This window comes from Falco rusticolus, chromosome 4 (assembly GCF_015220075.1).
Source record: "Falco rusticolus isolate bFalRus1 chromosome 4, bFalRus1.pri, whole genome shotgun sequence".
In the NCBI taxonomy this organism is placed as follows: domain Eukaryota; kingdom Metazoa; phylum Chordata; class Aves; order Falconiformes; family Falconidae; genus Falco; species Falco rusticolus.
The window spans coordinates 47,819,205-47,833,472 of NC_051190.1; the positions used below are offsets into that span (position 1 = coordinate 47,819,205).

Genomic DNA, 14,268 nt, shown 5'->3' on the forward strand with positions numbered 1-14,268 from the left:
CACCATGAGAACAATTAAAAAAAAAAAAAGTTTCGTATACATTGGTATCTTGAAGCCACCTCTGTAACAGTTTATGGGGAAAAGTATCCAGTTACCATACCTACTTAAAATCTTAAAACCACAATACATAAACCTAACAAATACCAAATGGCAAGATATTAGGACACCATTGAAAGGAAAGCCCAGTATAATAGGAAAGAGAATTAAACATGACTATCATTGCCAAAGAATAATCTCCCATAAATGTTTTTAAAGGCAACAAAGAGGATTATCAATGAGAGTTGAGATAGGATAAGGGCAGATAATTTAGGTTCAAGAGAACATTTTGCTTATTTCAAAGGTACGTTGAGGAGACTTAGTGACCTAAATCCCCCAGCCCATTTTCTGTAGGATTTGAGGTCGGAGGAGACAGCCTGTAGGGAGCAGAGGCACCAGACCTCTTCAGCTCCCACTCTCAGCTCTGCCTCTGTACAGCCTGAGGCTGGTCCTTTCTCGCTGCCTCAGTTTCCCAACCCACAGTGACACAAGCGCAGTAAGTCACAGCCTCCAAAGGGAGCGCGAGAGGCAGCACTGGAAGCTTAAACTTGTAAAACACAGATCCTATTTTCCCTGTCTAATGAATTCAGTGGTCACAGAGATGGGGTAGGATCTGCTGCTGCTGCGACACACCGATCTCTGCAGGGATCAGTTTTAATGTGCATGCTCTAGCCCATTAAGCCTGTGACTTGATTTAGCAGAACTACAGAGCTGCCGTACTGTGCACATTGTTCTAACAGCTATTAAGGACTGACCGGCTGACTCTCATTGCTTCCTGTCACATCCTGTTCCTTGAAGGATAGCTGATTACATTTTCCTCCCTAATGAACTCAATGAATCTGAAGATGGGCTGAGACTGCCCAATTGGGTAGTACACAATCTTTGGCTTCCACTGCTGCCAGACAGCTGGCTGTCAGAGATCGAAGATATGTCTGTGTGTGAAGCCAAACAAACATGGAAGCATCACGGAGAATAAGGAACTGTGAGCTAAGAAATTAATGTGCTGTAGGACAAAAGTCTGGGGAAGCACCAGGAAGGCACAGCACCGTTACAATCTGCATTGTGATTTGAAAAGACATACCCACTAGACAATCCAAAAGCAAAACTCTCTCACCCAAGAAAGGACGAACATTTATATGGGGATCAGATGTTCAGAGGAACAGAAGTAACAGCTTCAGTAGCTAAAATACCCAAACCCCAAATTTCCAGACCAATTTTTAACTCCTTTCCAAACAGTTTATTGTCTGCAGTCACAGCTGCTCCCTTTCTTTGCATACACCTCTGAAGCAGTAGGTTTTCACATTGTCATCTGAAGTACTGGGTAAAAATCACTGTAAGCAGGAAATCAGACTAACTAGGTCATCGGTGCAATCCTGAACAGTAATTTCAAGGTTTCTTGCCTTCCTTATGCCACCTTTTTATCTTCTCACACCATAGGATATCTGTTGGCCTTATTAAGAATTACAAGCACATGCTCCGCTCTGCATGGAGGTGCACTTTTGCACTCCCCAACAATTAGGCTACCCTGCCTCTGCAGTGGGAAGCTCCGTGGGTCAAGTTAGGGTATCTGCCTGAGATTGCTGGGTTTACGCACAGCAGGACATGCAGGAATAAACAGCTCCCCTAATGCCTGGTTACTTTGGAAACACTGGGACAGGCATCGCGATGCTCCCAGGAGCACAGCGGCAAAACATTGGAAGTCCTTTGTACCGGCTCATGCCTTTCCAGCAGGGTAAGCAATGAACCCTTCAAATCTCAGCTTCTTCTAGAGTTAATAACAAACTGGAGACAGGGTAAGTTAATTTGTACCTAGAACAGCTTCATAAATAAAAACCTTCAGGAAAACAGGAAGATTCTAGTAATGAAATAGAACTGCCTTCATTTTAAATCCTCCACTCCTAAGTGTGTTGGCAGCTTGGTGGCTTATTTGATAGCAGTTTGCTGTCAATCCCTTATAGACATCGTGATAGCGCGAGTTATCTTTGGATTTTGGCTTGTTGCTTACAGGGCAAGCAGTGGGGAGACACCAAGGTCTGCACAGGTTGGGGGTCTGCTACCCACTTGCAGCTCAGAGGGGTTTTTCTGGCTGCAGAGGCATGGTGGGTGGGCACGTTGGAGAGGATATGCTGCAGGGGAAGCTTGCGCTGCCATTGCTCTACCTGCTGTGTGGGTAAAGGCTCACCACAGCTGTCAAGCTGCCACCTTTCACCAGCCTGAAATTCAAGAGTATTTTTTAAAAATATGTAAACAACCCGAGGTACTAAGCTGGCCTGATGACTGGTTCCAGCTCCACTTTCACTTGGAGGGATTGCTGACGATCTCAGTACACAGAGCCATGAGTAAATATTGGTTCAAACACGGATAGCTCATGGGCAGAAAGCACAAGGCTGCACACAGCTCAAATAAACAGCCTGCCAAAAGCTACTGGGGCTGGACCTCCCCAGTCCTCCTGCGGCACCCCAAGGGCTGCCCCGGCTGTTAGCACAGCGCCGGTGAGCTCTGGCCAGCGACTTTGCTAAGTGCTGAATTGACGGGGATTATACCCAAAATAAAGCAGTGTGCTGCACATACAGCTGGAAGAAATCCCACTTTGCCAATTCTGCTGGTCAAAGGCCATTTGTGGGCTTGTTCTCAGCTACAGCAAAGGGGCGAACGGGTTCCCTTACTTTCTAAAGGACGAGTGTGGGGTACAACTTATTGCAGGCTAAATAACCTCCCCTGCCCTTGAGGCTCATTAATTTTATTTATGCGAAAATATGCTCGTTAATGCTCTTATCACAGGAATGATCTAATCGAGGGGGAAAGTCTTTGAATATATCCATTTTAATGAGCTGCTGGGTGAAATGTTTAGGCAGGCAAAACTGACACTGAACTAGTTTCTGACAGAGCAGATTCTGCACAGGTCTTAACGCTCATCCTGCTGGCATCTATTTGTTTTGGTAACATTTCCAAATGAAATTACGAGTTACAAAAGCTGAGCTGTACTGTGCACTTCCTCATCTCTAAGGCTGCCTGATCCAAGCACAATAGGAACTGAAGGAAAACAAGCTATGCCGTCCAGCTCGCCTTCCCAACACAGAGGCTGTGAAAAGTGGCCTATCCAGCAAAGAAACGTGAACAAATAAATCCACCACACAAAGGCTCCATCAAGCAACTGAGGGAAAGAGGTAGCAGAGAATGAAAATATTCGCGAAAGAATTCCAGAAAGCTGCTGCACACCAAAATGCAAATCACGGCGTGATGGCAGGGGGACTTGTTTTCTCAGGACTTGGCTCTGGAAAGTGCTCGATCTCGTCTCAGAGTAGGACTCCCCTCTGTGGCATTACACCCTTTGCGGGAACCAGACCTTAAACACTTCTCATTAACTTGGGGAGGAGGAGCAGAGGCAGAGGGGATGGATATGTGAGCTGCATCTGGCCCAATCTAAATGAAACAGAATAATGCATTGTGGAAGGGAGGATGTTGCAGTGTCTTCCACTTCATTGTTTTGTAACTACCTCTGAATTCCTCATGACCATTTATTTGTTCATTAATGGGCAGCAACACCCAGAGAAAAATCAACACAAAAATCAAGCTTGTGAAACATTATTCTTAAATTACGGAACCATAACAACAAACTGCTCAAGCACACTTCTTGCCCCAGAAATCTTAAGGTGCCACCCTCTGACCGCGTCTTCTGTCTCTTGCTGTTGGCTAACCCGCTCTCTAGCTGACTATATTTCCTGTTGTCCCTTCAAACTTCTCCCCTCACACCCACATTATTTTTACATGGAAACTGAACAGCAATGCCTGGTAAATTTGATTCTGCAAACTTAAAAGAAAACAATTCAGCACTTATGAGGTGACCAGCACTATGCTGGATTACACCCCTAGATCAGATAATGAGACTTTAAAGCATTTTAAGCATCTGTTACCTCATCTGCATTCAATATATAGTCCTCTTCATACCAGCTGTTTTTAAGTGAGAAAGCAGAGATCCAAAGTTTCATTGGTAAGAAGTGCTGACATTTGTTGGCCGGATGAACTAGTGACTGCTTTCTTCTACTTCAATATCTCACAAAGACCTTGGAAAAGAAATTCTTCCCTGTGCTGGTAAACATCTAAGAATTCCGGTTTAATTTGGCAGTGGCATGCAGAATCTCCTTCCAGCACAAGTGGGTCTGCAGAAAACCTGACCTTCAAATCAAATAATTCTTGCATGGATGACAATGAAAACGAGGAGAGTTTTCCAGCTAGAAAAAGTGTTCTAATTACATGTCCCACAAAGATCAGAATAGATTCTAACACACCAAAGAGCATTTTTAGTGGGGGAGCATTTAAAATTAGACAATGGGTAGTTAACTGTTACTTGTAAGGAAATGAACCAGAAGTTCTAAGGGAGGAGATGGGTGGACTGAAGAGCCCTGCTTTATAAGACTTAGAAACTATGGGTCTTTAAAAGTTTAGAAATAACACTGCCTGGTGTTTTGATAAAGACCTCACAAGCTTTTGCTGTACTTCCTCCCCGCACAGACCTGACCAAAATGAACACTTAAATTATTCTGGGACTGAAACTGGCTAAATTATAAGGTAGAGGAGTCATCACACATGACGATTTCTGTGAACACAGGTCACGATGGACATCTCTGCCACAGTTTCTGTCCTGTTTTGGTGTTTGGCTACACCTCTAGGTAACTCTTAAAACTAAGAACAAGTAGAGTCTTCTTGGAGTTGAAACAGAGAGAAAAGGCAATCAGAATGACTTGATTTTACAGTCTGGCTCAATTAATTTTTTTTTAAACCATTTGGGGGGGGGGTTTACTAAGTGTGTAATGCTATGTTAGGCCTGCAAATGCTTTAAAAGACAGCTTATGTTTTTCTTTCTGTTGTACTTCCCTAGTCAGCAAATCAGAGATGAATTAATTCCCATGATGCTGCTAAATGTCATAAACATCTATTTACACATTCAAGAGCTACGACAGCATGATGCAGCTAAGCAGAAAACACATGGGGTGTTCTGCTATGTGTTAAATATAATTTTTTCCCCATTCACCTGCATTGGAGCTTTGTGACTCCTCTAGAACATGAACGCAGGAGCTGCTTCAACGAAGGCTGCAGCAGCCAACTCTCCAATAGCCTCCTCAGTGGCAGAAAAACACACAGAAGCACCAATATCTGCAGCTGTGTTATTTAGTTATGTTTTAATCACCTAAACAATGGAACAGTTCGTCTTTCTTTCTCAAAATAAAAGATGTGATACAACTACAGTATCAATATGCAGGATTTCAGAACCGGCAAGTCTTATGAGTGTTTTGGGTCCTGTGCATCTTTGTAAGCACTAGTTTCATGTCAATTGATCACAAATACTGGCAAACCTGAAAACACAAAATGAAGAAGATTCAGTTACTTGCCCGTTTCTTGCTCTAACATCTGTTTACATCAGATAGCAGTTTTGATTTTGACTAACTTATTCCTGTGCTGGCATAAACTCTTCTTCCAATCTAGTAACTTTCAGAAAGTAAAAACTGTAAAAAAGATCGACAAAGAATCACTTACTGGTGATTTTGACCGATGTTTGAGACCTCTTTTGTTAAAATAGGCTGAAAAGCATGCTGAAACAAGCTAAAAAAGGTAATTCTAGAGAATTAAATTCCTTGGCTTTCCTTAACCTGAAATAATTTCAGCTTAGATTCCTAATGCGGGGTTCAGTTGTGTGGCTTCTTCTGTACTTTCTCCAATAACAGGTCTGGTTATTGAGTAACACAGACTGTACAAGATATTTTCCCAGGTCGTTTCATACAGCCTAATTGCTATGACCTGCTTGTGTTAAGAACACAGAGCAACTGGGACTCGCTGCTTGTTCTCCTCTGAGGCGTTCAGTAAGCAGTTCAGGAGAGAACTCATAAGCTCCCTGCTGCATCTCCTGCTTTAGGGACTATGCTGGTCCTTTGAAACACCCATTTTTTGGAGATGAGAAGGCTGTGGTGTCTGGGAGCCAGTGGAATGAGGGGGCCTTTGACAGTGTATTTGCTGACACCAGCATAGGATTTGGGATGAACTGGAGCCTCAGGACTTCGATGAATGAGCTTCTCTATTTTCAATTGTCCATTTTGCCTCTGTGTTAAAAGATACCATGCCACAGCAGACGTGGGCAAGTAGGAACGGATGCTCACACGTCACCTGTGAGGGTTCACTGTCCAGTGTATCGGATAATACCAGAGACTGAGACGGGTTTGGACTACAATGCCAACCTAGGAACGCAGCTGGAGCAACTGAGGCACTGACACATAGTTACTTCTGCCTACTCTGCCATGGATATGGCAAACCAGCAGTAAAAAACAGCTGGAGATGGCAACACCTCAAACTGCCTCAGCTGGTAATCCTGAAATTGTGAGTCAGAGGCTTCTCTGTGATGATTTATGAATCACTGTTACTGCTAAACTGGAAGTCAGGCTATCTCAGCAAAACTGCAGCTGGAACTAATCCCACATGATATTTAATGTACAAACCCAGAACAGGTTGGTCAGGCTTTTTGCAGACTATGGAGCAGCACAGCGTTAATCGGGTCACTCAACTGCAAAATGGAATGATGGCCCATTGAGATGACAGGTATCCAAAGGGCAAAGCTGTTTCCAGTGCCACAGTAAAGAGGAAAGCAGCTGCAAAGATGATGTCCTCTAACACAGTGCCATTATAAGAAATTACAGTCGGATTACTACATAAATAATAAATGCCATTATTAGAAATAATGAAACCTATCACAAAATGCTAAGGCAGTCCTTCCATCAACTAACATGTCCATTCCCCCATCAGGAAAATAACACACAACACATGAATTGCTAAATCTTCTCTGATGTGCTTCATTTGGTCCGGATATTCCTGAATTGCAGCTATCCCATTGTTTCCAGTTGGTCTCTGGGTAATGCATTAAATGGCAGTCAGCTTCCCCTCCATAAATCAAGAGCCAAATCTGGAGAGCGAGGTGAAAGCAAGCACTAATGTCTCAGTGATGCTGTGTGCTGGCAGCTAAGCGCAGATACCTGCAGCAGGAAAAGCATTTTGCTCTCGTACCTCTCACTGTGACTCCCAGACTAGTGGCTGGCTGCTGGCCAGGCTCGGCTTCTCAACTGAGCCGTAGAACAGACAGTGTTCTCTTTTGGCAATACACTTTGTTCCATCACAGTCCATCAGAACAGTTTCAGGACACAGAAGGTGGGTGGGGATTTAGACACAGGTCCTTGTGCAAAGTGGAACCCGTCAGTGGACTATCCATGTGCTCAGAGCTCCTGGATGGGAATATTTTAAAGCAAATAATAATAAGCAAAATAAAACCCCTAAAAAATAAAAAATGCCCAGATGCAGCTACAGTACCTGAAGGCAATAAAATAGGCATGTCACAGCTCAAGTTGAATGGTGAAAAAACAAATACAGCCATCTACAATTGTTTTTTAAGAAAATTTCTTTTAGAAAACCACGATCTTGAAAATCATTGCAATGTCTCCTTAGTAGTTTTCTTTGGCTCTCTAAACACCTTTTTCCACTTAATTTACGATGCATACCTGACTGCAAACTTGATTCAGCATCATTTAAACCATTGTTTTGAGATTTCTTTCTGTATAGGATAAGATTCACTGTTTAAGATGTGCCCTAACTTCTGAGATGTGCTTCTGACTTGGTTTTCAGGCCGAGACATTCAGAAATGGCCGAGTCAAAGATCTCCTGCCATGGTAATGATAACCTATTTACCTTCTGTACACACCTGCTGCTTTTAAGACAAAACTTGAAGACTGATCCTCGCCCCAAAGAGATGAACCTGTGCTTTCATCAGTATTGTCCAAAAGAGAAGCGGGGTGTCCAATGTTCAAATTCGCATCCGTTCCTACAAGCTTTGCTCTCGCTGTGGGGCTGCAGAAAGACCCAACCGTGTCCCCAAGCCCCAAATTTCCAAAAATCCTTGTGGGAGCTGAACAGCAGCCGGCTAGGCCGCAAGGGGAGCCCAATGGACTGGGCGTTATGGGGACACAAACCAACTTGTGCCGTGTAAGCAGCATTTATTCCCTCCCTCAGGAAGGTGCAGCACAAAGCCTTTCTGCCGTTAGAAGGTTGTCACCAGCTGTCCCCTGCTCCCCAGAGCCAAGGCCACAGGGTACTGCGCCCACCAGCCAACGTGCAGGCCCAGGAGGAACCGAGGCCTCTGTGGCGAGGCCGCAGCCCCCCTTCGCACCCCAAAACCGGGTCACAGCTTCAGCCCGTCCCTTCAGGGCCCTTCTCCGGCACTTTGGGGATTTCCTTCCTATTTTTTTAAGTAAAGTTTCTCTCAGCAACCAGGCGACAAACGCTCTGCACGAAGCTTGGAGGGTGGTGATGGCCCCCCCGGGCCTACTACGCCCCACAGGAGGCCCCACTGCCGCCCCGCCGCTGGCGGGTGGGCTGTCCCGGCCGCCCCGCGACCGCCCGGAGCCCCCTGCCCGCCGTCCTCCGCCAGGCCCCGCGCAGCCCCTCTCCACCCCACCGCCGCCCCACGCCTCCCCTGCGGGCGCATGCGCGCAACCGGCCCCGGGCCCGGCCCCTCCCCGCCCCCGCGGTTTACCTCAGCCAGACGGGGGCGCGGACACGGGACTCGAACCGCGGGCTCTAAGGGAAGTGAGCGCCGCGGCGTCGCGCCGAAGCCTCCCGGCCGAAAGCCACCAGACCCCGCCCACCCACAGCAGGCATGGCCAATCAGAGACCGCCATTACCTTTCTCCCCATCCCGACGCTCTTCTAACCAATGCTTGAACCTCCTCATGCTGCCAGCCAATAGAAAAAGAACTCTCTGTTCCTCCCGTCTCTCTCCTTTTAACCAATGGAAAGCGAGATTCTCTAAGGGACAACCGGGCCGTTCACCGAACAGACGCCGTTTCCCGTGGGGGGGTGCAGCCGGGCCCGTGGGGCGTGGTCTGGACGGGAGGCGTGGCCTAAGAAAGGTATATAATGACCCACTGCAGCGGCGCTGCCATTTTGTGTAGCAGCGCCTGGAGAGCGGCCGGCGGGAGGCGGCGGAGGGTTTCGGGGTTCGGACCAGAGCGGCCGGATGGTGAAATCCTCCCTGCAGCGGATACTCAACAGTCACTGCTTCGCTAGAGAGAAAGAGGGGAATAAAAGCACCATCATGCCCGCTGTGCTGAGCCTCAGTACCGGACAGAGCAGGTGAGGGGCCGGGGCCTCCCCCAGCCTTCGCACCGCTGGGCGCTTGTCGCCTCCTCCCTTTCCCTCAGGGCCCTCCCTGATCCTCCTTTTCCTCCTCTTCGTCCCTCAAGCGCCGGTCGCCTCCCCCGTGACCGGGGGGAGGGGAGGGGTGCTCCGTGGCGGGTGGGGGTGGGGCGGCCTCGGCGCTTGGCTGTGGCCTGGCCTCCTCCCCCGCAGTGCAAGGGGGGTGGGGGCGAAGTGAGTCAAAAAAACCAACCGAGCCCCCCCCAAAAAAACATTTTTTTAGAGCCCAAGGCCGCGCCTAGCCGCTGTCGGGCCGGTCGCACCGGTGAGTCGCCGTCCCCGGTCCCAAGGGGCTGCCCCCCCCCCCCCCAGTCGCCTCAGACGGCGGCTGCCTCCCGCCATGTGCCACCTGAGATGCCGCCCGCGGCGGGGCCCGGCGTCCCTGGGCTTGTCACGGCCGTGGGGGGACGCCTCGGAGAGCACCCACCGGCCCTGGCGGGGGGCGGCGGGGCCCAGCCCCTCCCGGACGAGGCAGCGAGCTGGGGGGCCTGGGGACAAAAGCCGGGCTGGAGGCTGGGCCCGGCGCCTTCGTCCGACGCAACACCCCACCCCTCAAAATTGGGCAAAGATCCCAAGGGATTGCAAGCTGTTATCCCCTTATGTAATCGTAGATGTTCCTGAAAACTAATGGAGGGTGCTGAGCCTGAAGTAGAGCATAGCAGCGCTAGGAGAGCTCTTAGATTAAAACTCAACCAAAAGATTAAACAACCCCAACAGATTCTGGGAAGAAAAATACCTGAATCAGGGTGACCAGTCCAGGGTGATGGATGTGTAGGACATCAGTCCTTCTTGCATCAAGGAAGCCATGGTTAGACCTTGTATGTGGACTGTGAAAGGAGTTTTAGAAATCTTCAGAAAGCCATTTTTATACTGGATTGCTATTTAAAGACTTATTTTTTTTCCCAAGAGGACTAAGCGCACACAAGCATCACTCTCAAAATACAATCTCGATTGCAACCCTTCATCATGTACAGCCTTTCATTGGGTAGAAGGTGAAATGATATAAAGGATTGCTGCTGCGCACTTTTGCAGGGGGGGCTCAAAAGCTTATTTGTAAGGGTAGTCAGCGATGCATAGCTGTACAATCATTTTGAGATAAGCATCTAATGCTAGTACTAAAGAAAAACACCTCTCTTTTAAAGTGCCTAAAATAATGGATTGAACACTCATTTAATTGAGAATGTGCAAATTTTAATTTTTAAATAAAACTTTTCATTTGCTGTGCTTACTAATGCCTTCCAGCATATAATGTTTGACCTATATGGCCGTTCAGTACCTTTCTAATGCGGATTATTCATCACAAGTTTCAAGCTCGTTAAAAAAAAAAAATCAAAACTCGTACGAACTGTGCAAAATGGTGGATTATTTTGTACATGTTTATTCTGATTTGCAAATGGCTGCTGGCACTCAACAGACAGGACGATTGTGAAAATTTCCCTGAGGGCCTCGATTGCTGCATCTGCTGAGATGACGCAACTCAAGAGTGAGCCTGCAGGGTGAAGGATGGTGCAGAGGGAGGGGCCAGCCAGCACAGCCTTTGCTCTTACTACAGTAGAAGGCTTATTCGGTTAAGCAGGCTTACGTGGATGGGGTGAAACTTAGCGTGCCTACAAGAAATAAGGTTTGTATCTTAAGAGGATAACATTCCTGATCTCAAGTACCGAACTTTGCGAAGCAGTGTAAAATTGCTCGGAGGAATTAAGCAGAAAGGCTTGTAGGTTTTCAGATCTTCAGGTGTGGTCTCAAAGTTCAGACTGGCGATTTTGCATCTGAGCATGGTGAAAACATTTGAGGTAGTGACGTCTGTGAGATTATTTCATGTAATTTTCTGACCTTGAGCTAAGAGTGCTGATGCAAAGGTCTAAGGTAATTAGGGCCATATATCTGAGGGAAAAATGATCCCTAGCTTGCTGGGCCCATATACTCATGCTAATTTAGGAGAACAAGGAGGGGGAGAAAATGGGATCTTGCCTGTGTGATAGCAGAATGGTTTCTTGAGGTCGGGTCAAGCATACTGGTGCCTTGGTATAGAAAAACACGTTGCTCACTTCAAGCTGAGGGTATTTTAATCTCCAAGCCAGTTTCTCTCTCAAAATACCACAGTTGTAGCTTTCTGACCCTTGTGGGTCTGGGCTTGAGGCAGTGTTCCTGGCCCTGGTCTGGAGGTTCCTTTGTCTTGCCACTTGCTTGGGTTGCAGTGGGAGGAGTTCCCTTGGCCTAGGTTTGGGGGTTTTTTGTGTTTGTGTTTTTGTAAATCTTACCATGTGATCACTATTTAAAACCCAGAATTCACAGGGCTTTGTCTAACACTGCCTTTTTGCCTCTCCAACTGTGATGCCTTTCTAGTTCCAGGGTTCCCTTCAATTGCTGTAGTAACCTGGGTCCGGGGCCTCGGTGGTGCTCCTGATGTCCCTCACCCACCCCTGAAGATCCCAGGTGGGCGAGGGAATAGTCAGAGGGATCACAATCTTTCAGCTAATTTATTTTATTCGGTGAGTATGAATAATAATAAGCAGCTTGCTGTGGTGAGCTTGGATGCATTTCTGCCTCAAGCCTGTCAATGGGAGCTAATCCCTTGTCCAAAATGAATTGGAAATAACTTTGCACATATTACTGCTGCAGGATAATCGGCTGAATGTAACAGAAGAACTAACATCTAATAACAGGACAAGAATTCTGAATGTCCAGTCAAGGCTTACAGATGCCAAACACATTAGTTGGAGAGCAGTGCTGAACAACAACAACCTCTATATAGAAATTCCCAGTGGTGCTCTGCCTGAAGGGAGCAAAGACAGGTGAGTAGAGTAAAGCTGCAGTTTAACTTGCCTCTCTCTTGAAGGCCTATCAGTAGGGTGGAACACTTCACTGTTGTTGGTGTTCACTTCCGTTGTTTTGAAAATTGAAGTCTAATGAAGGTACTTGATGCTGTCTTGTAAGGAGCTGAAACTAAGTGATCTTGGTTTGAGGGCTGCTTCTACCTGTTCTGTCGGGCAGAGCCACCCAAAAGTTCAGTGATTGCAAGCTGATGTTTCCAGGTTACTGGTTTTAAAACACCAGCCTGGTTCAGAGTCTGTCACTGCAGTCATCCCTTCAGCTACAACAGAAAAGCATGTTTTCTGTGTTACTGAAGGCTTGGGTTTCTGCCCTCAAGTTAAACCGAGGGCTTGGGGATCTCCTGTTGGTGTGTCTCCAACACTGCCCTCTGACACCTATGGCTTCATGTGCAGATTGGCGCACAGTCCCTTGCTGATAATCTCTGGAGGAAGTGCTTGCTCATCTGCATCGAACACCTTGTATTTGTCTTGCAGTTTTGCAGTTCTTCTGGAGTTTGCTGAAGAACAGCTTCGAGTCGATCATGTGTTCATTTGTTTCCACAAGAACAGAGATGATAGAGGTAGGTGTTAACTCATAGCACTGTCTCTAGAGATGCAAATGCAGTATTTGAAGTTGGGTTTGGTGGATGGTTTGACTGTACGGTATCAGATGGATGAAACTTGTTTTCTGCTTTTTTTTTAAGCTGCATTGCTCCGTACTTTCAGCTTTTTGGGCTTTGAGATTGTGAGACCAGGGCATCCCCTTGTCCCCAAGAGACCAGATGCTTGCTTCATGGCCTACACGTTTGAAAGAGACTCATCAGAAGAAGAATAGATTGCAATGTTTGCCTCTTAGAGCTTTCATGTTGTCTATAAAGATGATTCTGTAGAAATTTTGTCAACATCTATTACAGTATATATCTCTGTATGAAACATTGTGACCAACTGCTCTGGTGGTGAGATGTTGAAAATTTCAGACTCCACATCTTTTTCTGGATTTGTGCGCATGTTGTGGTTGTGCAAATAAATGCTCCCTCCAAATTAGCAGTATATTTCTTGAAGTTTAATATTGTGTTTGTGATACTGAAGTATTTGCTTTAATTCTAAATAAAAATTTATATTTTACTTTTTATTGCTGGTTTAAGCTGTTTAACACTTGCACTCTGAAGAGATGGCTCTGGAACTGCCCCGACTATTAAAGTTGCAGGTACAGAAAGGCGTTGGTCATTCTTTGCTCGACTGGAACTCACGGCTATGATCTGCCAGGACTGGAAATAATTCGGCAATCCTGTAAAAGCCTGCTTTTGGTGAAATAGTTAGCAGGTTCTCAATTTCCATTGGTATTTAGGATCACTGCATCCCTGCTGTATTGGTGTTTCAGGGCCTGTGTTGGAAGGTTACAGGTGAAATGCCAAGAAGCACAGCTCATGGCTGCCTGGAGCTTGCAGGGGCTGAGTATCTAATGTGCAACTTTGGTACCTGAAGTATCAGTGATACTAGTAACAGAGTTATGTCAGTGTGTGTTGGTGTGTGGGATGGCTTGACAAGTTCTTTGCCTGTTGTCTAAGAAGGCTTGTGGCACTTCCATAGCTGCATCCTGTTGTGGCTGGGTGGCCTCCAGAACTCCTGGGGGGATGGGTTATGGTCTGAGTGTAAGGGGAGGGGGCAGTGCCAGGCAGGGCCTGGTGCTGGGGTCTGCAGGCACAGCTGTTGGGTGTTCAGGATGCTGAACAGAAGGGAGAAGGGCTGCTGTGTAGTGCTAGACTGAATGAGATGTGCTGGGGTTACTAGAGGTAAGTTTCTGAAGAGCTGTGCTTTAAAGCATTGTATTCCAGGTTCTTTCAGTACTGAATGCTTGCTGATTTGCAGGCTTCTTTGGCACTTTTTGAGCCAAATAATTTTTCCTCTATAGAACCAATCTTTTTCTCTATAAAAACCTTGGAGCTGTGAATCCCGGGGATGGGTTGTTTTACTGGGTTGTTACACTGTGGGTCTCGGTGTAAACAGGCACATGACCATGAGTGCATGCTCTGCCGGCCCTGGTGTCCCGCAGCGCCTGGCTTCAGGAGCTTTGTGTGCTCTGAAATGTGTCTGTGAGCGGCCTGTGGCTCACCCTACGGGCCATCCCTCGGCAGATCCTCTGGGATGAGCAGTACCGGCATCACGTGGCATACACCAGGATGTAACCC

At 46.8% G+C, this 14,268-nt stretch overlaps 2 protein-coding genes across 8 annotated transcripts in view; one reads left to right on the forward strand and one right to left on the reverse strand.

Annotated features, from left to right (window-relative positions):
* The window catches only part of LOC119146603 (submandibular gland secretory Glx-rich protein CA-like), a 34,535-nt gene extending 25,823 nt beyond the window's left edge, over positions 1 to 8,712 (reverse strand). For 4 of the 7 annotated variants that reach the window (XM_037384549.1, XM_037384553.1, XM_037384547.1 and 1 more), the window contains exons 1-2: positions 8,606 to 8,712; positions 7,087 to 7,301 (exon numbers count right to left, since the gene is read on the reverse strand). The gene's annotated coding sequence lies outside the window, so the exon portion shown is untranslated. The remainder of the gene's footprint in view (positions 1 to 7,086; positions 7,302 to 8,605) is intronic. The other 3 variants (XM_037384552.1, XM_037384550.1, XM_037384551.1) reach the window with 1 other exon arrangement.
* A 291-nt stretch (positions 8,713 to 9,003) lies between these two features.
* Positions 9,004 to 13,211, forward strand: OAZ1 (ornithine decarboxylase antizyme 1). Its single transcript, XM_037384592.1, is given in 6 exon segments — positions 9,004 to 9,203; positions 11,613 to 11,670; positions 11,672 to 11,758; positions 11,889 to 12,061; positions 12,575 to 12,660; positions 12,784 to 13,211. Coding segments are annotated over 6 exon segments (651 nt in total). The 5' UTR covers positions 9,004 to 9,087; the 3' UTR covers positions 12,915 to 13,211.
* Positions 13,212 to 14,268: the final 1,057 nt, after the last annotated feature.